The 24,342-nt window shown below is 50.0% G+C and overlaps 1 protein-coding gene across 1 annotated transcript in view; it reads left to right on the forward strand.

Annotated features, from left to right (window-relative positions):
• The window catches only part of JPH3 (junctophilin 3), a 99,063-nt gene that overhangs the window by 19,993 nt on the left and 54,728 nt on the right, over positions 1-24,342 (forward strand). The window contains exon 2 of the mRNA XM_024556254.4: positions 19,184-19,961. Coding sequence (XP_024412022.2) covers positions 19,184-19,961 — 778 coding nt within the window. The remainder of the gene's footprint in view (positions 1-19,183; positions 19,962-24,342) is intronic.

Here is a 24,342-nt window from a genome sequence, read left to right on the forward strand (position 1 = left end):
ATTTGGGGTCGTTTATGGTTCCATATAAATTTTTGAAATATTTGTTCTATATCTGTGAGATATGTTATTGGTATTTTAATAAGGATTGAGTTGAATCTATAAATTGCTTTAGGTAGTATGGACATTTTGATGATGTTAATTCTTCCAATCCATGAGCATGGTATTTGCTTCCATTTGTTTGTGTCTTCCTTAATTTCTTTCTTCAGTATTGTGTAGTTTTCTGAGTACAGGTCTTTTTACCTCTCTGATTAGGTTTATTCCTAGGTTATTTTTCTTGTTACTATAGTAAATGGGATTTTTCCCTGATTTCTATTTCTGATATTTCATTGTTGGTGTACAAAAATGCCTTTGATTTCTGAATATAGACTTTGTATCCCACTCTGTAAGCTGAGAAGTCCTTACCAGTTCCCCCTGTTGGGTTTATTGCTGGTCATTGGGAAAATCTGAACAGGATGGAGACAGCAGTGACTTCGTGAGCATACAGTCAGTCTGCAGGCACAGGAAGCATGTGGTGTGGCCTGTGTGGGTGGTCCTGACCACATCCCTGCCCCTTCTCCCTCTCCCCCAAGCCCTGCTCTGCTTTTCTTTATAGTGTTGGTATTCACGGAATGTCTCTCTATTTCTCTGAAGCTCCGATCCAAGAGGTTCTTGTTCTCTGTATATTGTCAGCCCCTGGCCTGTGGTAGGTACAATATCTACTTGGCAGTAGATATTGGTGGTAGAGAATAAACAAGTGTTTAGAGTAGGAGGTGTTATCTCCATGCTGCAAGAAGCTGAGGCCGGCAGGGGCAGGGCCGAGGAGCCTTGGGGAAGCTCACAGCTGAGCCGTAACCAGTGATTGAGCTCTGCATCAGAGGTCACTGGGATGGAAGTGATGCTGCCTTCTTGCTGGACAAGCTGCTCCCAACCACTCTTCCATTGTTCTTAGGACAGATTCGGGGGGGACCTACATGAGGAGATGACAGGCATCTGGAGGGGACTTCCATGAGGAGATGACAGGCACCTGGGGGCCTCTGTGAGGCTGAAAGAGCACACAGGGGCCCAGCCCTCACTCATGTCAGCCACTCCAGGTTCTCAGGTCCAGTCACAGTCTTGCTGCAGCCTTGTGGGTTAGGAGCTGTTATCATCACCCTTTGTAGATGTGGAAACTGTAGGTCAGTTGCCCAGCCCCCCAGTTAATGGGGGAGCTGGGCTCAAACCAAAGGGTCTAGTGGGTAACTTCCTCCACTAGTCCCTGTGGAACAGGAGTCCCCTACAGAGGCCTCACCTCTCCCCTGTGCTCAGGAAACTGAGCACCTCATCTGGTCCAGTGCTCAGGAAACTGAGGTCAGTGGAGGTCTCACTGGGGCCCATAGATGGCCTTGGGGAAGTCTGGAGCCCCTGTGTATGGTTGTCAGTGGACATGCCTCTCCTCCTGCAACTTTGGCTCATAAATCCTATTGTCCTATCACAAACCTTCCATCTTCATGTGGACCCTGAGCCTGAAGGCTGGCCGCCAGCAGCTGAGGGGAAGGAGGGGCGGGTGAAGGTGAGGCTTCCCGCAGAGCGTGAGAGGGAGGCCACCTGTCTGAAGTGAAAATGGAGGCGGGACCCTCCAGCTGCCTTTCAGCAACAGGATTGATGGTCCTCAAAAACAATGAAAAAAGAAAGTGATTGTTGGTTTTGAAAAAGGAATCACCTGGGAGCTTCAGAACCCATGGAGCCTCATACCTGACTCACTGAATCTGTGTCTCTGGGAGGCCTGGGTGTCAGCGACCAGTTTGCCATGTTCCCCAGGGGATGCCAATGGGACATCCTGCATTCTGGATCCTGAGGGACATCACAGTCACCTGGAAGGCGTGTGACATGTCTGGCTGTCCGCCCTCCCCCAGAGTTTGGTGGGCCTGGGTCCAGCCCAATAATTTGCATTTCAGTAAATTCTCAGGTGGCGCGGGTGCTGACAGGAGAACCATGGCACCCTATTTGTGGGGAGCTATCCGTGGCCTCCCTCTGTGCCCGTCCACTTATCAGAACCCAAGCCTGGGGGTGGATATTATCATTGCCCCTGTTTCACAGAAGGGGACACTAAGGCACAGTGAAGTTAGGTCACTTGTGCAAGCTTTCACTGCTGTTAACTGTCAGCCTGGCTCTTCTTCCCCGCGCTGTCCTCCTCTCTTATAGCTCAGAGGGAAATAATTTTTATCCCCATTTTGCAGCTGAGGAAAGCAAGGGTCAGGGCGTCTGTCCAGGGTCACAAGACCAGGACCTGAACCCAGACCTGCCTGACTTCCAGCCACACCAGCGAAGGGTCCTTTCCTCCCTCCTCCCACACTCCCTACTGCCTCACCTCACAGGCATTTCTTAACCCCTGACCTCAAAAAGGCCAGCCCTGTGAGCCTCCAGCAGCTGATGAGCCTCAGCACCTGCTGGATGACCAAGAGGGGAGTGCGGGTCCAGGGAAGGTGCCCCCAGGTGGCAGAATACAGAGTAGCACCCTCTCTGTGCTGCAGTTCTGTTCCTGCTTCCCCTGTTTACTCCCAGAGGGAGGATCAGTGGAGGGGCAGCAGGGAATGGACAAACCTGGGTTGGGGGGCAAGGGTGGTCCCTGCTTGCTGAGGACCTGGGGCCGACACTTGGGAGCTAGCAGAAGGGATGCCCAGGTCTCCTCAGCCTGCACACCTGAGCTGTTCACCATCGGGAGAAGGCAGCATTTAACATCAGTGGTATTAGAAGCAGCAGCAGGCCTGCTCTGAATGAAACCCAGCGTCCTGCCACTGCCCGGTTACTGGCCCCCAGTGCCGGGTGGGGGGCAGTGGAGAATAATCATCCAGATGTGGGCTTGGGAATCAGACACTCCTGGCAGGAGTCATAGCTCAGCCTCTTCCTCAATGTCACAACTTTGGGCAAGTGACGACCTCATCACCTCTGCTTACATCTGTAAAATGGGTACAAAGATATAGTAAAATCCCCCTCACAGGTCATTGTGAGAACCAAGTAAGGGGCTCATGGAAGTTCTTAGAGGGCACTCAGCAGAGTTGGGGTGTCATTCCTATTGACAGGTGGGTAAGGCTGCCCTCCCTGCTGAGGTCAGGGTGATGAGGTGAGCAGACCCTATCCCCTTAGGGAGTGTGGCTTGGAGGGAACAGTATGGAACCAGCACACCTCCAGAAGACGGGACACCTGGCTGAGGTCTACGGACCAGCCTCTCTTCCCAGACTTGCACTGACCAGCCAACGGCATAGCTGTGGCCCCCCCTCATGACAAGGACAAGGAGACAGGATGGGGCTCCCATGTCCCCACAGCCCCTGTTAGCCCTTGGGATAGCTAGGTGGAGAGGGTCAGATCTCCACCGATCTCCACCGATCTTCCTACGGTGTGGCCTTGGACAAATCCCCTCAGCTCTCTGAGTCTGTGTGCTGTTGTAAACGGTTAACAACTGGCACTGTGTTCTGTGGGTTCAGCAAATGTCAGCCGACATTGCCCTTCGGACACAGTGACCACAGTCCCTGACTGCGGGGTCCAGGAGGGTTGTCCAGGTGTCCCAAACTGCGAAGGCAGCCGACACAGGGAAGTTTTAAAGATAAAATTTGATTGGAAACAACAGTCTTTATTCTGAGATTAGACTCATTTTTATGCGAACACGACTTTCCCTTTATTCATAATTGCCCAAATCTGGAAGCAACAAAGATGCCCTCAGTAGGGGAATGATGAACAAACTATGGCACAAATCCACAAAGACATGGAGGAAGCTTTGATGCAGGTTACTAAGTGAACAAAGCCGGTCTGAAAGGGCTACATGCTGTATGATTCCAAGTCTGTGATGTTGGAAAAGGCCACACCATGGTGACAGTGAAAAGATCGGTGGTGGCCAGGGGCTTGTGGGAGGAGGGGTTAGGATTGGGAAAGTGAAACTATGACACCACAATGTTGGGCACACGTGGTCATACGTTGTCCAAATCCACGAATGCACAGCAGCAGCAGGAGCGAGCCCTCCTGTGCACTGCGCAGGCCGGCTAACAGTGTCAGTACTGGCTCATCGACGTGACAAGGTAATAGGGAAGTTGTGTGTCTAGTAGGGGGTGAGGAGGTGCGTGGAAAATCTCTATACTTTCCACTCAGTTTTTTTCTAAACCTAAAACTGCTCTAAAAATAGTCTGTTATTTTCAAAAAGAAAAAGCCCTTCCCACGATGAACGATGTGGAGATTGGGATCTACCCCCACGGCTGGAACACTGTGCAGGTGGGCGCCCCTGGGTGGGTCATCATGCTTTCCGAGTCTGTGAGGCTGAACACACTGCCTGTGCCCAAATGCCTTCTCACCTGGGTTGCAGGAAGGTGACCCTGCAGGTCGTGTTTGCCCCTCCCACTGGGGTCTGCTTGACTCTCAGCCCCTTCCCTACTCAGGTTGCTTCCTAGCTAGTCTGCTTGAGATGCACGCGGCCTCTTGAGTGGCCTCTGACAGTCCCTTTCCTGCCTCCAGTCTGCACTTGTCTGAGGCCTTCTCTGGGAAGCTTCTCCCCACCGTCCCCCACAGGAGACCACTGACTGCCAATTCTGCCCCTCCTTTCTATTTTTCCCCACCAGCCTTTTAAGTATATGGGCTGAGCATTCCTCTGGCCATTGTCCTCATAGAGGATCAGGACTTTGTGTCGGTAGGGGGGCAGGGGGGCTGGGTTCGGATCCCCACCCCACGAAGCACAAAGCATCTCTTAGCCTTGGTGTCTGAAGCTGGAAAAAAGGGATAATATTACCATTGTGAGAATTTTCTCCTGTCCCCCTGAAATTTGTCTTCCCTCCAGTTCCCCTTGAAATTTTTCATCTTTAAAGGATACTGTGTGCCCACAGGTTAAGGTGTCAGTCAGTGCTAAAACCAAAATAGTGCTTAGAACAAAAAGCAGCAGGACCCTGGCCCCTCCCTCTGCTGTGGCCCCAAACTGCACTTTGAACTCCGTCAGCTGCATCTTCAGAGACTTGCCTCCGAGTTGCTATGTGCTTTTACTGCTTTCTTGGTTCCTAATCACTTTTAGCCATTGTCCTTTGACTTCCTACTGTTGTTCATGAAGATTTTCAGTCTTTCAGAATCCTCCTCCTCATACCTTTCCTGACCACTCCAGTGTTTGTCACAGTATCTTTGTTAACCATGGTCAGTTTTTCATTATTAAAAGCTCAGTATTGCTTACTGTTTAGCCAAGCAATGCACTCTGATTCTTTTCACACACAGCTGGATTTAATAGTTGCCTCATTTTTGCAATTGAAGGTTTTTTTTAAATCACTAGTTAGTTGTTTCCCCACCTTACAAATGCTCAGGAAAATACAAGCAGCTTTTCACATAAACAAACTCTACAAATAATATATATACACATATATATACACTTTGTATATATGTGTATATTTTCATTTATTGCTTTCTGCAAGTCATATATACATATGGGGATATATACATATGTGTAGCCCCATTCACACTAATCCCTCTTCTTCCTGGAAATTTCCTTTGTCTCTGCTGTGTTGGATCTCCCCTGTGTCTTCCTCTTTCTTGGTTTAGTCCCTCATTTTTGGTGGAGTGCATCCTGCTGTAGCTTCCTGAGAAAGGATGCATGGAAGATCCCGTTTTGATGATTTGATGATTGATAAATTGGTTGTGTGTAGCATTCTAGATTGATCATTATTTTTTTCAGAATCTAGTGGTGGGAGTGGGACCGTTTCCCACTGACTTCCAGGTTTCGGTGTTGCTTCCAGGTTTGGTATTTGAGAAGTGTCTCATGCTGTTCTGATTCTCAGTCTTGCACATGCAATCTATTTTTCTTTTTCTCTGGGAGCATTTTGGGTCTTGCTCATTGGATTTCCGAACCTTCACAATGCCATGTGTCAGTCTGAGTCATTTTCCTTTGTCGTGCGAAGTGTCTGCGAGCCCATTCAGCCCGGACACTCTCATGCTCCATTTCCGGGGCGCTCCTCCATTTTATACCTTTAGTGATTTTTTTTATTGATCTCTGGAACTCCTAATAAATGGGTTTAGGGCCTTATGGATGACTATAATCTTCTCAGTATTCCTTACTACTTTGCCTACCTCTTTGTTCCAATTTATTAAAAGATTTTCTTGAACTTATATTCCAACTAATTTACCAAAATAGTGATTTTAGCCACTCATACTTTTAATTTCCAGGAGCTCTTTCTTTTTCTCTGATTTTTTAAAAATTGATTCTCATTTTATGGATGTAGTAACTGATTTGCAGATGTAATTTCTGGCATCGCTGATGTCTTCTTCCACATTTTGCATGACTCCCCCAGAGTCATGAAAAATGCACTTATACCCACTTATTTGTATGTTTAGGTCTCTGCCTTCCCCGTTGGAGGCTTTCTCCAAATGTCTGACAACCCTCGGCTGTTCATCTCTCAGAGTTAGGTACCAGAAAGCTGATTGGAAGTCGTGTGTGTGGAGCCTTCACTGCTAGCCCAGTTCAGTCTCTTCTGAGGAATCCTCCTCTCCCACCTGGGCGTAGTGATTCCAGGTGGGTGGGCTGGGAAGCAGGCCGGTCTCTGCTCAGAGTGAGGACTTCCTCCCACTAGTCCTGGATCTGGTCTGTGCCTCACCCCACCCTCCTCTCTGCCTGGTGGCCCTTCAGGCATGATCCTCTGATTCTGTAATATTTCTCCAGAAACTTCTCATCCTGTGTCCTGTAAGAAGGGAGACGGCTCTCTTTTAAAATGTATTGTTTATATGTTCTTAGCAATATGACTTTCATCCTTTCTCTTGGTTTGTCCTCCTAACTTTTACTTCTTCCTTATATAGGTACCTCAGCTGCCTAGAGACTGAGAATCCTGTAATAGTTTTCTAGGGCTGCCATAGCAGAAGGTCACAGACTGGGGGCTGAACCAACAGACATTTATCGTCTCACATCCCTGGAGGTGGGAAGGCCACAGTCATGGTGCCGGCAGAGCTGGGTTCTCCTGAGGCTCTCTCCCTGGCTTGCCAATGGCCTCCCTCTCACTGCCTCTGCACATGGTGTCACTTCCTCTTCCTATAGGAACATCAGTCCTAGTGAGTTATGGCACACCCTAATGATCTCTTTTTTAAATTGTGGTAAAGTACACGTAACAAAATTTATCTTCTTAGCCATTTTTAAATGTGTAGTTCAGTGGTATTAAATACCTTCAGAATGTTGGGCAGCCATCACCCCCATCCATCTCCAGAGAGCTTTTCGTCTTGTGGAACTGCAACTCTGACCCCATTAAACACTAACTGTCCCCCTTCCCCACCCCCAGCCCCTGGCACCATCTCCCTATTCGCTGTACTGCTCTAAGTATCTCCCACCAGTGGGGTCATACAATAATTGTCTGTTTGTATCTGGCTTACTTTTCTTAGTATGATGTCCTCAAGATTCATTTGTGTTACAGTGTGTGAAGGAATTTCCTTCCTTTTTAAGGCTGAGGTATAGTCAACTGTACGGATGGACACATTTGCTTCATTCATTTATCCTTCCATGGATACTTGGGCTGCTTGCACTTCTCGGCTGTTGTGTATGTGCATATACCTGCTTTCAGTTCTTTTGGGTACGTGCCCAGAAGTGGAATTGCTGGGTCATATGGTAATTCTATGCTTCATTTCTTGAGGAGCTGCCAGACTTTCCCACAGTATACAAGGCTTCCTGTTTCTCCACATCCTCTCCAGCACTTGCTGTTTCCTGGTGTTTTGTTGTTTTTTTGTGATAGTAGCCATTCTAGTGGGTGCACGGTGATACTCAGTGTGGTTTTGATTTGCATTTCCCTCATGATCAGTGATGCTGAGCATCTTTTCATGTGCTCATTGCCGACAACCTCCTTTTATCTTAATTATCTCCTTAAACTCCATATCTCCGAGTACAGCCACATTCTCAGGCTCCAGAGGTTAGGACTCCAATGTACAGATTTGGGGGGAGCATAGTTCATCCCTAACAAACGCCACTAGCTATAACTCTTCAGAGGCCAGCTAAAACAGGTTTTTAAAAGTGATACATTCTGGTGCTGTTGGTGATGTGGGGAAAATAATCTTTTCTGAGGGCAGTTTACCAAAAACCTTTTGAAAGACCTTCCTTTTGACCAAGCCATTTCATTCTAGTAACTTATCCTATGGATATAACGTGCATTGTGTACAAGATTAGCTATCAAAGATAAGAACTATTTAAGTGTCCTGCAGGACAGGGTTGGCTCGTCACTTACACCACTGCGCAGCACTCATGTGTTGGACTAGTGGCGACCATTGTTAATGATGTAGAGAAGGTGGAGATGGGTTCAGGATACAGAGTAAACTCAGGAAGGTTCCAGAACACTGTACACCCACCTGTGCCACAATGCTGCCGCCCTGGCCCATGAGCTGGGTGACCTTGAACTAGTCTTCACCTCCAGATCTTCCTTTTCTACGTCCCTAACACCCAGGGATGCCCTGATGAGGAGAGCTCCCTGGAGGCTGTGACAGTTACAGGTCACCTGGTCATCTTTGGCCATCCTGATTCAGTAGGTCAGAGTTAGGGCCTGGGAATGTGTATTTTTTTTCTTCCCCTCTCTCTTTTTTAAGAAATAGAGACACAACCGGTGACTTTCATCTTATCTTTGGGGACATTTGGGAAGCAGTAACTTCCTCATGGTCATTTCACAGCCCTGCCTGGCCTGGAGATGCTGGGGTTGGCCCTTGTGCTGTGAAATGGCTGTGGTGGTCTTTTTAACTTTAGACGAAGTGCATTCTAACATTTGTGTCCACAAACTCAGGGGAAACCACTTCCTGGTTGAACTGCAAAGCAAAAGAAATAATGGAGTATTGTTTGGTGCGTCCTCATGATGGTCAGATGGCCCCTCTGACCACTGTCTGGAGCTTGGGAAAGATGAGACAGGAAGGGGGGAGCACAGGAAGTTTGGTCCACCTGTGAAAAAGGGGGCTTGGAGCTTTGTAAATGCCATTGTTACCTGCAGGGATATGCCCTTCAACATGGGGTTCTCACAGCCCAGTCTAACACCTGCCTAGAGCCTGGTGCTGCTAGAAGACCAGGGGCCATTTCATTGGGGCAGCGTCTCCAAGCTGATGCTGTCCCAGCTGTGGAGGCTGGCACATAGTGAGACTGCATATACCATGAGGCTGGTCCTCTGGGCCTGTGATGAAGGTTTCAGAAGTTCAGCTGATAGGTGGGTACTGCAGAGGAGGAAAATAAGGTTGTGTGTGAGTGACGCTGGATCTTAGCTGGCTGAGCAGCGTGGGCCAAGCTGGCCAGGCTGTGCTCTAGCTCAGGGCTTTGGGTTTTAAATCCAGACCCAGATATTTCTTCAACCACCACCACTGGTGCCCACACAAGCCAGGTGCTGTGCCAGGTGCTGGAGTGAAACTGGGAGCAGGGTCCCCAGAGTACAGCATCAGCCTCACCTGGGAGCTCATTAGGAATGCAGATGCTGGGGGACACCCACCGTGTGGGGTCATAAACTTGGGTTTTAACTTAGCTGGTGGGGGATGCTGAAGCTGTTCAAGTGTGAGGCCCACTGGTGGTCTCGTCTCATCTGTTCTTCTTCACTATCTAGATCATTCTAGTTGGTATTTGACAGGAGAGGTTTAGGGAGGTTTATTTCCTCACCTGAGACCACTCAGACCTCCTGTCCAGATTTGGGTGACAGGGACCTCCACCCACACCCTCCTCAATGAGAGGGAGAGAGAGAGAGAAATAACATGAGAGAGCAGGCCCAGTGAGGGTGGGCACAGACGCCCCAGAGCCTCCCTTTGGTCAGAGCCTCGCCCAGCTGGCTGGCATTCTCTCTCCTGTTCTTTACCGCCCTTGGCAGTGGTGCCATGAAGCTGAACTGCCCAGGGCAGTCATAGCAGAGCTGATGTGGAGTGTTTCTATATGTTGAAATCCATGTTTTTATTGACATCAGTTAGAAAATCAGAGATATGTTCCTACTGGGGGCAAAATTGCAAACACAAGAAGGCTGCAAACTCTGGGCATGGTAGGCTTAGCCATGCTGTCATGCCCAGTGCTGAAGTGTGCATGGTACAGAATGTGAACCTAGCGCATGGGTGCAGTGACCGCCGCCACTGCACAGCTGGATAAACCAGTCGGAGAGTGAAGTGAGAACCCTCCGGTGGTGGGCTCCACTCTCCCAGAGCTCCAGCACCTCTGGGTGTACCACCCCAGCAAGAGTTGATCAGCTCTTCTTTTGTCTCATTTTCAGAATTTGAAATTATATATACATAATTTTTTTTACTGTGCTTTCATTTCTCTACCAATCATTATATCTTTTTAAAAATTGATATGAAATCTTCATGATGTAAAATTAACTATTTTAAAGTGAACAGTTCAGTGGCATCTAACACACTCACAATGTTGTGCAAATACCACCTTTATCTAATTCCAGACCATGTTCATCACCCCAAAAGGAACCACATCTCCATTTCCCTGCCCCCAGTGCCGGCAACCGCAGGCCTGCTCTCTCTCTCTGTGGGTTTGCCTGTTCAAGACACGAAGTGCTCTAAGGTCCTTTCTCCTTGCCGCCCCCCCCCCCCCCCCGCCCCATCTGGGCCCAGGGCGCACCCTGCATGAGCACTCACCCTTCCTGGTGTTAGCTAACCCATCAAAGGGTCTCCAGAGTCACAGGGTTTAGGAATAAGTTGCTGAGTGCTTGTCCTCACTTCATGGATAGGAAAACTGAGACTCGTAGAGACTATGGTTTGTCCTGGTCACTCAGCTCCTCGAGGACACGTGGTTGGGTGGCTCGTGGAAGGCCAGGTGACATGACACGGGAACTCAGGGAGAGAATGAGGGACAGACCAAAGCCTGGATCTGGAACCGTTGCTCTGCCCTCTCTGTCACTCAGCACAAGCTAATGTTTGTCTTCGGTCTTTTGTTAGATTCCCTCTGTGTCTTCACATCTGGGGGTCGGGAGACAGTAATGGTGATATCCAGCTCATGGCGTGGACTGAGAGTGAGGTGCTATTTATTCCCTGAGATTTTGATGATGATGATTAATAATTGTTAATTGACTGTTAATGACCAGCCAGCACTTCACATTGATTCCCTCATTTTCTCCACACAGCCACCTTCCTCCACTTTACAGATGAGGAAACTGAGGCACAGAGAAGTTAAAGCACTTTCCTAAGGTCACAGACCCAGGAAGTGTGGGGTTGGGGTCCAGACCCTCCTCCTCACTCCTACAGGAGCCCCTGCTCCTCATGGCCTCCCCCAGGCCATGTGTGAAGCTCCTGTGGGCACCTTCACTTCTTTTGTGTGGCAAAATGTACATAACATGAAATTTACCACTTTCACTGTTTTTAAGTGTACTGCTCAGTGGCATTAAGCCCATTCACAGTGCTCTGCAACCATCCCCACCACCCATCTCCAGAACCTTCCCAGTGTCACGAGCTGAAACTCTGCCCCCTCTAAACACTGCCTCTGCACCCCTCTCCCCCGGTGCCTAGTACCAACCCTTCTCCTTCCTGTCTCTATGAATTTGACTCCTCTGGGGGCCTCATGTGAATAGAAGCATACAGCATTTGTCTCTTTGTGACTGGCTCATCTCACTGAGCATGGTGTCCTCAAGGTTCATCCATGTCATAGCCTGGGTCGGAATTTCCTTCCTCTTTAAGGCTGAATAATACTCCACTGTATGGAGAGTCCCCATTTGTTTGTCCCCTGTGCCTTCGCTCTTTAACCTTCATTCCATCCTTATCTGTAAGCCCAGCCTCCTTGAGGGGAAGCAGAGGTGCTGGGGGCAGAGTGGAGGGGAGGATTCCTTTGCAGGGATCCTCAGTTTGGGAGGGGCCTCCTAGTACCCCTGTCTCAGCAAAACCCTAGGTGCCATCTTAGGCGGTCCCCGCTGGGGTGACCGTATTCAGCAAAAATCGTGGGGTGCCCAGCTACATTTGAAGTTCAGGTCACCAGTCTGATCTTCCCTAGTATAAGTATGTTACACATGCAGTGTCCCCTAAAAAATTATTTGTTGTTCACGTGAAACTCAGATTTAACTGGGTGCCCCGTGTTTTATCTGGCAGCCCCATCCCAGCTCACAAGTAGAAGGGGCTGAAAGCCAGGGGTGAGCTTAGGAGGCGAGAGTCCTTACAATGGTAGCCCTCCGCTGGCTGGAGGGGGGCAACAGGAAGACCACCATCCAGACAGCAGTCTGGCCTTGTTAAAGGGCCAGGTTCCCACAGGCCACCTCATGCCCAGGCAGGGCAGAAGCCGCCAGGCTGCAGAGCCAGGTCCCAGGATCCTTCTCATAACCCCGGACTGGGGCAAGCTTTGGAGTGTTCACCCAATACGGGCCATGCTGGGATGCTGAGTGGCACAAAATCGGCCACTGCCTTTGTCTGCTGACTGTTCTTTCCTGACAGTCAGACTGGCTGATTCTGGGGTGGTGGTGCAGGCAGGGGTGCTGTGGGGCATGCAGGTGCAAGGCCTCCTTGGGGAGGAGGTGCCCACTGCCTAGCATCCAGCATGGGCCACTGCTGCCTGAGGCAGGAAAACCCTTGGTCAAGGCAGGGGTGGGAGGAGGGAAGTGGGTGCTTGGCATTTTCCCCCAATCAGGGATAGCTTCCTGTGTTGATGGCAGTGGACCTCATCCTTACCTTAGCTGCCTCATCCTGTACCTCCAACCCTAGCTTTCAGGGTCAAGAAGTCCAACTCCCTCACCTCAGGGTGGAATGAATTCCATTCGGCTCCCCATGCCATCAGGCTGAGGCAGGGGTCCAGCTGAGACCACCTCCTCTTGGTTCCTCCCTGCTCTTCCAACCCCCTTTGCCCCCGCCCCCCAACAAATCATGTTCACAAGTTCCAGGCTCCACTCCTAGGAGGCACCTAGGTCATGCATCATTTTTTTTTCTTTTTTTTTTGATATATTTATTGATTATGTTATTACAGTTGTCCCATTTCCCCACCCTCACTCCATTCCATCCTGCCCACCCCCTCCCTCCTACATTTCCCCCCTATAGTTCATGTCCATGGGTCATACTTATAAGTTCTTTGGCTTCTACATTTCCTACACTGTTCTTACCCTCTCCCTGTCTATTTTCCACCTATCATTTATGCTATTTATTCTCTGTACCTTTCCCCGTCTCTCCCCCTCCCAATCCCCTATTGATAACCCTCCATGTGATCTCCATTTCTGTGGTTCTGTTCCTGTTCTAGTTGTTTGCTTAGTTTGCTTTTGTTTTGGTTGTAGGTGTGGTTGTTTATAACTGTGAGTTTGCTGTCATTTTTACTGTTCATATTTTTTATCTTCTTTTTCTTAGATACATCCCTTTAACATTTCATATAATAATGGCTTGGTGATGATGAACTCCTTGAACTTGACCTTACCTGAGAAGCACTTTATCTTCCCTTTCATTCTAAATGATAGCTTTGCTGGATACAGTAATCTTGGATGTAGGCCCTTGCCTTTCATGACTTGGAATACTTCTTGCCAGCCCCTTCTTGCCTGTAAGGTCTCTTTGGAGAAATCAGCTGACAGTCTTATGGGAACCCCTTTGTAGGTAACTGTATCCTTTTCTCTTGCTGCTTCTAAGATTCTCTCCTTCTGTGTAATCTTGGGTAATGTAATTATGATGTGCCTTGGTGTGTTCCTTCTTGGGTCCAGCTTCTTTGGGACTCTCTGAGCTTCCTGGACTTCCTGGAAGTCTGTTTCCTTTTCCAGATTAGGGAAGTTCTCCTTCATTATTCGTTCAAATAAGTTTCCAATTTTTTGTTCTTCCTCTTCTCCTTCTGGCACACCTATAATTCAGATATTGGAACGTTTCAAGATGTCCTGGAGGTTCCTAAGCCTCTTCTCATTTTTCCGAATTCTTGTTTCTTCATTCTTTTCTGGTTGGATGTTTGTTTCTTCCTTCTGGTCCACACCATTGATTTGAGTCCCGGTTTCCTTCACATCACTATTGGTTCCCTGTACATTTTCCTTTGTTTCTCTTGGCATAGCCTTCGTTTTTTCATCTAGTTTTCGAACAAATTCAACCAATTCTGTGAGCGTCTTGATAACCAGTGTTTTGAACTGTGCATCCAATAGGTTGGCTATCTCTTCCTTGCTTAGTTGTATTTTTTCTGGAGCTTTGAAGTGTTCTGTCATTTGGGCCTTTTTTTTTTTTTGTCTTGGCGTGTCTGTTACTTAAAGGGGCAGAGCCTTAGGTGTTCCTGGGGCGGGGTAACGCTGGTCGCTGCACTGTGACACTGTATGTTGGGGAGGGGCCGAGAGGGAGCAATGGCGCCCCGCTCCACTCTCCACCGGATTTCAGTCACTGCCTCCGCTACCCACAATCAAATTGGGCCCCTATGGTGCTAGTTCCCGAGTGGGTTGGCTTGTGCACACTCTAGCCCCTGTGGGTCTCTCCAACGACCTCTCCTGTGAGGCTGGGAGTCTCTCCTGCTGCCGCCCCAATCCCCACGGGCACTTTCAATCAGAGGTCCGAGGCTTTATTTCCCCGCACTGGAGCCCTGGGTTACGCTGTCTGCTTTGCTCCCCGCTGTTCGTCCTGGTTTATCTGTGCATGAATGTGGGGCCACAGGGTCTGCTAGTGGTCAGACTGCCTGCCCCGTTCGTCCCACACTCCACCAGTCTCGGTCCCGCCATGGCCACGCGAGTCCTCTCCGCCCCTCCTACCAGTCTGGATGTATGTTTCTTTTTTATCTACTTGGTGTTGGACTTCCTTGCCATTCAATTTTCTGTCAGTTCTGGTTGTGCGAGGAGGCGCAGTGTGTCTACCTACGCCGCCATCTTGGTTCTCCCATGCATTAGTTTTAAATCCCACAAACTGAAAGGTCGCCAGTTTAATTCCCAGTCAGGCGTCATGCCTGGGTTGTGGGCCAGATCCCTGGTTGGGGGCGTGTGAGGGGCAACTGATTGATGTTTTTTTTTCACATTGCTGTTTCTCACCCTCTTGTTCTCCCTCCCTTCCCCTCTCTCTAAAAATAAATAAATAAATAAAATCTTTTTAAAAATGGGCAGGCTGCTTTCTGCTGGAGCAGAGGGCACTCAGGTCTTTGTCTCGGGCCCTGGCCAATTCTGGGCTGTTTGCACATCCTCCTCTGAGGGCTGGGCTCACGTTGCATAGAGAATGAGGTGTCTAGAATGCACGGCCCATTCCTCCTGGAGCATGTAATCTGGTGAGCAGGGAAAATGCACTCAGCAACGTGGAAGAGCCCAGGCATTCTCCTGAGTCTGCCCATGCAGTGTTGGACAAATGCCCTGAGGCTGTGGGTGCTCAAGGGGAACACTGTGGGCTGGAGTGTTCCACCAGGCTGTATTGAGCAGGGGGTGCAAGCTGGGCTGGGTTGGGTGTGATGTGAATAGTAGGGTGGGGATTTTGAGTAAGGACAGGCTGTACGGGCAAGGTCTCTGAGACAGAAAAGTCCTTGAGTGGCCAGGACCAGTTCTGACTTGGGGGTGATGGCTGTGTAGAGTGGTGACAAGTCAGTGACAGGTCATGTGGGACCATGTATTGGGATTCCACACTGAGTTTGGACTTTACCTCCAGTGCAGGACACATAAATAAAGGAAATGGCCTGGGTGGGAGACAGTAGGGAGCAGTGGGGGTGGGACCGACTGGAAGGGGTAGAGGAGGCAACTACTGCTGCACTCCAGTCCAGTTTTGCTACCTGAAATTAAAGACCCAAGGTTGCCAGATCTTGCACTTTTTAGGAGAAACAAGCAAATTGAACTTTTATGTGAAATCTCTTGACTTTGAAATGTTGGCGATTAATTTCAATTTTGTAATAAAAATGCTGTGTAGGACAATTAAAACCTGTACAGTGGCAAGTTTTAGCCTCAGCCTCTGGTTTGCAGCCCCCGCTACAGTGGGTTGGAAGAGCGATGGGACATACCCCACCTCCATTCTCACCCCAAAGCCCTTCCTAGGCGGAGTGAAGGGTCCCCTCATGGGTGCCTTGCTGAGGCCTGGTGATAATTCTAATAACAAGTAGGACAGGTGCAGCTTGAGGTTTACTTCATGTATGGCACCATGCTGAGGGTCATTCATTCTTACAACGACTTATGGCATGAGGAATTTTAGACTCCTTTTTTGCAGATGAAGAAACGGAGGGTCAGAGAGGTCCAGGAACTAGCCTAAAGTCACAGAGAAAATAGGCAAAGCAAGAATATGAGCCCAGTTTTGCTGAATTTTTCTTTTTCTTTTATTATGGTAAGATATAGATAACATAAAATATGCCATTTTAGTCACTTTTTAAAGTATATTTTATTGATTATGCTATTACAGTTGTCCCAGTTTTTCCCTCTTTGCTTCCCTCCTCCCGGTAACCCCCTTCCCTCCAGCAATCCCCCTGCTTAGTTCACGTCCATGGGTTACATGTGGAAGTTCCTTGGCTTCTCTATTTCCTATACTGTTCTTAACCTCCCCGTGTCTGTTTTGTTCCTACCAATTATGCTTCATAATCCCTGCCCATTTCCCCCATTCTCCCCCTTCCCCCTTCCAGCTGATAACCCTCCAAACAGTCTCCATACCTATGATTCTGTTCCTGTTCTGGTTGTTTGCGTAGTTTTGTTTTTGTTTTTGTTTTTAGATTCACTTATTGATAGTTGTGAATTTGTTGCTTTTTTAATGTTCATGGTTTTGATCTTTTTCCTTAAATAAGCCCCTTTAACATTTCATGTAATAATGGCTCAGTGATGATGAACTCCTTTAGCTTTACCTTGTCTGGGAAGCACTTTATCTGCTCTTCTGTTCTAAGTGATAGCTTTGCTGGACAGAGTAATCTAGATTGTAAGTCCTTGCTATTCATTTCATTGAATACTTCTTGCCAGCCCCTCCTTGCCTGTAAAGTTTCTTTTGGGAAATCAGCTGATAGTCTTTTTGTAGTCCTTTATAGGTAACTAACTGCTCTTCTCTTGTGGCTTTTAAGATTCTCTCTTTATCTTTAACCTTTGGCATTTTAATTATGATGTATCCTGGTGTGTCCCTCTTTGGGTCCATCTTGTTTGAGACTCTCTGTGTTTCCTGGACTTGTATGTCTATTTCCTTCACCAAATTAAGGAAGTTTTCTTTCATTATTTTTTCAAATAAGTTTTCAATCTCTTGCTCTTCCTCTTCTCCTTCTGGCACCCCTATGATTCAGATGTTGGTACTTCTAAAGTGGTCCTAGAGGTTCCTAAGCCTCTCCTCGTTTTTGAATTCTTGTTACTTCTTTCTGTTCCTGTTGAATGTTTATTTCTTTCTTTTGTTCCAGATCGTTGATTCGAATCCAGGCTTCCTTCCTTTTACTGTTGGTTCCCTGTGGATTTTTCTTTATTTCACTTACTGTAACCTTCATTCTTCCTTTATTTTGTTGTTGTACTCAGTGAGTTCTCTGAACATCCTGATCCACTGGTGTTTTGAACTCTGCCTCTGATAGGTTGGCTATTTCCATTGCATTTAGTTCTTTCTCTGGAGTTTTGTTCTGTACTTTCATTTGGGCCTTATTTCTTTGCCTCCTCAATTTGGCAGCCTCCCTGTGTTCTTTGTATTAGGTAGAGCTACGTTGACTCCCTGTCTTAGTAGTGTGGCCTATTGTAAAAAAGGCACCTGTAAATTGTGTGGGGCAGAGCCTTCAGTAATCGCCATGGCAGGGCAACCCGCTTCACTGCTTTGTGGCTATGCATGCAGCGGGGGGTGGGGTGGGGGGGTGGGGGTGCTCACTCAGAGAGGGGACAATGCCTAGCTTCTGGAATTTTGCCTGGCACTCCCCCCATTTCCAGTCACTTCACCCACTTTCTGTATGCAATTGACAGCCTTCCAGCTGCTGCCCTGGGGTGTGCATATGGTTTAAGACCGTGTGGGCCCTTAAAGCAGTGAAAATCCAGCAGTTACCTCTGTTGCCCCAACCCCCACAGGTTTTTATAGCCAGAGGTAATGGTTTTTTTTTTTTTCCAGTGCTGGAATCCTGGACTCTGTGGTCTGGGCTGGGGCTGGGATTGCTCACTCCCAAGGTATCCCTCCTGATTTTTATCCACCACACGTAAATGTGGGACTGTCCGTTCCGCCAACTTTCCACGCCATCTCTGCAACTCCGCCCCTCCTACCCATCTGGATGAATGTGGCTTCTTTAAATCCTTGGTTGTCAGACTTCCATACCGCTCGATTTTCTGATAGTTCTGGGTGTTATTTGTTTTTGAGATCTGGTTATAATTCTTTCTATGTTTGCACAAGGAGGCAAAGCACATCTACCTATGCCTCTACCTTGACCAGAAGTCCCCCATTTTAATCACTTTTAAGAGCACAGTCCAAAAGCATTAATTACATTCACTGTTATGCAACCATCACCTCTGTTTTCAAAAATTTTCCATCACCTGAAACAGAAACTCTGTTTCCATTAAACAACTCCCCATTTCCCCCTCCCCCAACCCCCGCAATCACCATTCCATTTTCTGTCTTTATGAATTTAACTACTCCGTGTAATAATAAATATAGTCGTATAGGTTTTGCCCTGTTGTTTCACTCAGCATAGTGTCCTCAAGGTTCATCCATGTTGTAGCACATGCCAAAATTTTTTCCTTTTTAGGGGAAAATAACATTCCACACCATGAATAGACCCCACTTTGTTCATTCATTCATAGGTCAGTGGACACGTGGGGTGTTTCTGCCTGTTGGCTGCTGTGAATAGTGCTGCTATGAATGTGACAAATATCTCTTCAAGTCCCCACTTTTGATTCTTTTGGGGATATCAGGTCTGCCAATTTCAATGCCTTAAGGTCTCCAAGCACTTAGGTCCCCATGCAGTTAAAGGTGTCTCCAACAAGTGCTCTTCCAAAGTCTTCTTGGATGCCTCTGGCAATGGGGAAGTTACTGCCTGCAAAGCAGCCTCTTCAGTACTTAGTTTGTAGCCCAGATCTGTGTCCCTGTAGCTGCCGATGTGCTTCTTCTTTCTTCTCCCAGTCTTTTCTGGGGTGGCCTTCTGCCCGGGCACAGGGGGAGCTCTCCAGTTTACTCTTGACTCTGTCTCCTGTCTGTATATCACAGACTATTAGGCCTCTCTTCCCTCTCCCCAACTTCTAAGGGAGAGAACAAAATGCAACTGTGGGAAGCAGCATGGATGTGTCTTTAAAAACAACCATTGGTGATATAAATTGTAAAAATGCACCACGGCCTGTCAGCCTCACTGTTAGCCTCACCAAGTTGTCCCAAGACAGAGATGACGGTGGAGGCTCTGTCCACCATGTAAGGTGCCTCTCCTCCATCACTCTCTTGGGAGCTCACCTTGTCTCCTTTGTCTCCACAGGGACCTACCAGGGCCAGTGGGTTGGAGGCATGCGCCAAGGCTATGGTGTGCGGCAGAGTGTCCCCTACGGCATGGCGGCAGTCATCCGCTCACCCCTGAGGACATCCATCAACTCTCTGCGCAGCGAGCACACCAACGGCGCGGCGCTGCACCCAGATACCTCCCCCGCGGTGGCCGGCTCCCCAGCTGTGTCCCGAGGGGGCTTTGTGCTAGTGGCCCACAGTGACTCTGAGATCCTCAAGAGCAAGAAGAAGGGGCTGTTCCGGCGCTCACTGCTGAGTGGACTGAAGCTGCGCAAGTCAGAGTCCAAGAGCAGCCTGGCCAGCCAGCGCAGCAAGCAGAGCTCGTTCCGCAGCGAGGCCGGCATGAGCACGGTCAGCTCCACGGCCAGCGACATCCACTCCACCATCAGCCTGGGCGAGGGCGAGGCCGAGCTGTCGGTCATCGAGGACGACATTGACGCCACCACCACTGAGACCTATGTGGGCGAGTGGAAGAACGACAAGCGGGCGGGCTTTGGCGTGAGCCAGCGTTCAGATGGGCTCAAGTATGAGGGTGAGTGGGCCAGCAACCGGCGGCATGGCTACGGCTGCATGACCTTCCCCGACGGCACCAAGGAAGAGGGCAAGTACAAGCAGAACATCCTTGTGAGTGGCAAGCGCAAGAACCTCATCCCACTGCGTGCCAGCAAGATCCGCGAGAAGGTGGATCGGGCAGTGGAGGCGGCGGAGCGGGCTGCCACCATTGCCAAGCAGAAGGCGGAGATTGCGGCCTCCAGGTAGGAGAGTGCGAAGGTGGCATGGGGCAGCAGGGTGCTTCTGAGTTGCCCGCTGGGCCTGATCTAGTCAATCATGCTGCCTAGTTAAAGGCCTACACTGGCATTTCTCAAACTATGCCCTTGGGAATCCTGGGCTTCCTCAGAAGTTCTCTGAAGTGAGGCAAGAGGTTCTCAGTCCTACAGTCCCCCCCCCCCCACCCCCCCCGCTCCAGTAGAGCGGTATCTCTGTTGTCTGTTTATATGCTTGCGTTTAATGTAAAATCTTGATGAATAAAGAAGTGGGCCATTCTGGTAAGTTGCATAGGACAGTGCTGGTGAAGAAAAAGGTGCAGTGCCTCCGTGGCCACATTCCCAGCTGGGCACAGAGTGCCCAGCATTGCTGGGATGTGGAAGGAGGGTGGAAGCTGCCCTGGCCACCTGGCCTCCAGCTCAGATTGTCCCTGGGCGCTGGGAGACAGCTGAACAAATTGGCTATAGGCACCAGGCAAGCCTTGGTACTGTGAGCCAGCAGCTGTTCCAAATGGGTTGCAGGACTTTTGAGTTTGGGGTCAGCAGAGCTGTAGGACCCTAAGTAGTGAGTCCAGAGTTGATGTGGGTGGGCACCATGTTGGATTTTGAGGTATCTTTGGTGTTGGTACAGGGATAGGGGCTTTAGAGCTGGAAGAAGGGGTGCCCAGGGACTGTCTCCCTGGGAGCTGCAGAGGTGACCTCATAAGTCTGGATCTGGTCCAGGTGAAACTGTGGGAGGCTGTGGACCGCAGGAACAAGGCAGGTGCCTGCCACGGGTTGAAGGAAGTTGTCCTGTTGAAATTCAAGGGCTCTCAGGCTGCCACACTCCTGGCTTCTAAAGGAGCAATTCCTGCCTGAGTTAACCAGGAGCCCGCACTGTCTGTTCGCTCCCGAGTCAGGGTGGGGCCCTCGAGATCCGCCAAGAGAGTCCTGGCGCTTGGGAAAAGGATCTGGGGACTGCTTTAGGTTCCTCAGGGTGCCCAGGCCGGAGCTTCCAGGACAAGCGTCTTTCTGGATGAGTCTGTATTCTCAGCCAGGGGCAGGCCTAGAGTTACTTGAGGAAAGCTCCCGGCTCAGTTACGCTTAGGCCTTCCCAACCTCGTCACTTAATTAAAATTTTAGCCCATTTGATTCTGGTTGTCAATGACCTTTGATCCGTAGTGAAAGGACAGAAATGGTGGCTGTGGTTTGTTGGCAGAATATCTGCCACTCATAGCATCTGAGGCTTTAGAAGGAGATGAATCCATTCCAAGAAGCTGACAGAAAAATAGCATCACTACCCGAACACCCAGGTCAAAATTGCTGCGTTCACCTCCTCTCTGCTTCTCCGGAAACGTTCAGGTGATAGAAGTAAATAGAAGCCGCTTTATGACTACTCACCTGGTATTTTAGGATCAGATGAGGTTCAACCGTTATTTTTTTCCAATATAAATGTAATGCCTGCCCCATATAGAAAAATTGGAAAATGGAGTGTGAAAGGAGCAAAGCAACGTGAAGTCTGGTCTGATGTGTCGCCAGAGACTCTTGTTGGCATTTTGCCATATTTCTTTCCTTTCAGTGATTTTTTTTTTTTTTTTTTTTTTACCTTTTGTATTATGTTTGTTTTGTTGACCTCAGTGGACAAGAAGTAGTTACAGAGCAGGACATGGCCTTGTCAAAGATTTGGGGCCCTGGCCAGGTGTCTCAATTGGCTGGAGCCTCGTCCTGTACACCAGAAGGTCGCAGATTCGATTCCTGGTCAGGGCACATACCTAGATCACAGGTTTGGTCCCCGGTTGGAGTGCGTATGGGAGGCAACTGATCAATGTTGCCCTCCTGCATTGAGGTTCCCCCCGCTGTCTCTCTCTCTCTTTCTGAAATCAATAAACATTTCATCAGGTAAGGGTTAAAAAAAGGTTTTGGATGCTGGTGACAGCTCCCATCTGGCCTGCAGGTTAGTCCTCAGCCGTGGGTCTGGGGGGCACAGAACTGGTTTGATTTTAGAGTCTGGCAACCAGGCCAATTTGTTAGGACTGAGGAGTTTTCTGACAAACCCCACAGAAGTTGGGGTTGCTTGTCTCATGAAGGAGCCGAGGTGGTGGTGTGGGCAAAGCTCAGAGTCAGCACACCCAGGGGGCTCCACTCGGGCAGGTTTTCGGTGTTTTGAGCTCTAGTGTCCTCACCTGTGAAACAGGAGTACCGGCACCCGCCTGCCCTGAAGGCCTGGGACCTGAGGACAGCCCCCTCCTGTGCCTGGGGCCTCCCCGCTCCTCTGGCCAGGGGGAGAGTGTGGGGTTTCGTGAGGCTGATCGATGAGCAGCTTGGACCAGGAGAGGGCCAGTGTGCTGGGCCAGGGGGGCAAGAGGGGCACAGAGAAGTTGGGGCAGCTCGGGACCTGTGGTGCATTGGCCGGCCAGCTGTGGTGCTCCCGCGTCTCCTGGGGAGGCCTTACCAGTGTGTTACTTCATGGGGGGCACTGGCTGAGGGAGGGGAGAGGGCTGGTCACTGCTGATGGAGAGGATTAAGTCCAGTCACGGGTGTGGTGGGTGTGGCCAGCGCCTGGGCTGTGGTTGGGTAGGAGTAAAGTGGTTTCCTGATTGCACCTATCTGCTACACTTGGGGCTTTGGAGCCCCGCCCCTTTGTGAGAACGAGACTGGCTGACGGAATGTCCCACTCAGTACCTACACACATTCACACACACCCCACACACAACACACACACGCACTCTCATAAACCTTCGCAGCACTCACACACACACAGCTCTGACCCTCACATACACGTTCAGGCACACACACGGAGACATGGGCACTGTGGGAGGGGGGATGCATAGCCTGGACCCGCACAGTGCTGGGGGGATGCAGCCCCGTACCCCCTCCATCCCCTCCTAGGTGGGTCTCCCAGGTCATGGAACGAAGTCTGAGTCTAGCATATAAAACATGTCTGAGAAGAGGGCAAACCTTAGGCGGCATCTGGAATGGCTTCTCAGAGTCTGAGCTCATGGAGCCTGTAAACCTATGTCCAGCCTGGGCCCATCACTGCTGAGTTACGTGGGGGAGAGACTTACCCCTCTGGGCCAGGTTTCCCATCAGAGGATGGGAGGGGCAGTACACAGAGCCCTCAGCTCCTGTGGGGCCTGGTGTGCTCCACTGTCCTCCCCGGTGCTCTCCGGAGCCATGCCGCCCCTCCCACCCTCCAGTCCCCAGCCTCGCAGGGAGGTGGGTGTCTCTGCACATCCACAGACGCCACCTAGTCATGCTGGCCTCCTGGTGCCCAGGGTTGCTCCTTGGAGGCAGGAAGTGACAGTGTCTTCAGTTACCATGATGGGGATGACAATGGGCCTCCTTCCAGGCTGCAGGTGGAGCTGCGCATCCTGCATTTTCTCAGTGGGCTTAGATTTCAAAAAAAGGAGGAGGGAACAGAGGCTTCATCCTTGAGAGTGAAGCCAGCAGATGGATGGCTGGACCAGTGTCCCCAAAGCCCCAAGGTCCACCCTCTACTGGAGTGTGAAAGTGGCCCCGTGGGGCTGCATAGTGACTCTGGTCACTGTCACAGCCAAGAAAGAGTCCCCCAGGTGACAAGGGAGCTGTGACCAGCAGGGCATGGGTTGCTGAGCTGAGTCAGAAAGAAACGGTTTGGTGTGTCCTCATTAGAGTGTGCGGGGCCTTCCCTGTGCTCCCAGGAGGGGACACAGGCTTTCTTGGTAAACGGGGTTGCACAGGGTTTGCATTCTGAGAGGTAGTCGCATTCTCTCTGTGTCACAGAGTGGCCCAAGGCCCACACGGCCAGGGACCAGCGGCACAGCTAAGGGGGAGCCAGGATGCCTCCTGGGGCAGTGTCTGCAGTGGGTTCCCAAGTCCCCGCCGCTCCCTGCCCCCCGCTCTCCCCTTTCACGTGCTGGAGTTGCCTGGGATGCTCAGACACATGCTGGCCACCCCGAGATGCCAAGTTCCTGGGCTGCAGAGCCCTTCAGATCTCTCCAGGTGATTGTCAGGTGTCCTCAGCACCCTCAGGAGGTGTGTAAAATGCAAATGGCAGGGCACCACCTCCAGATCTTCTGATTGGGTGGGTCTGGGTGTGGGTCTGAGAACCTGCATTTCCGAGGACTCCCTAGGGTGCTGGTACTGCTGGGTCGAGAACCGCTCTTCTCTCTCACAGGAAGCCACAGGGGAGAGGAGATGCTTGCAGATGTGCTGGCGACAAATGCAGAAAGTGGAGGGTGCCCTGACAGGGTCTTCAGCGGAAGGCCAGGGTGAAGGGCAGGTGCACCAGGCTGATTGGTGTGGATGAGATGAGATCAGAGCAGAGGGTGCTACCGCCCTTCACCCATGACGTCCTCCTGTAGGGTCCTCTGCACCCCATTGTGAACCCCCGTTAGTGATGGGCTGTGATATA

This window comes from Desmodus rotundus, chromosome 12, assembly GCF_022682495.2.
Source record: "Desmodus rotundus isolate HL8 chromosome 12, HLdesRot8A.1, whole genome shotgun sequence".
In the NCBI taxonomy this organism is placed as follows: domain Eukaryota; kingdom Metazoa; phylum Chordata; class Mammalia; order Chiroptera; family Phyllostomidae; genus Desmodus; species Desmodus rotundus.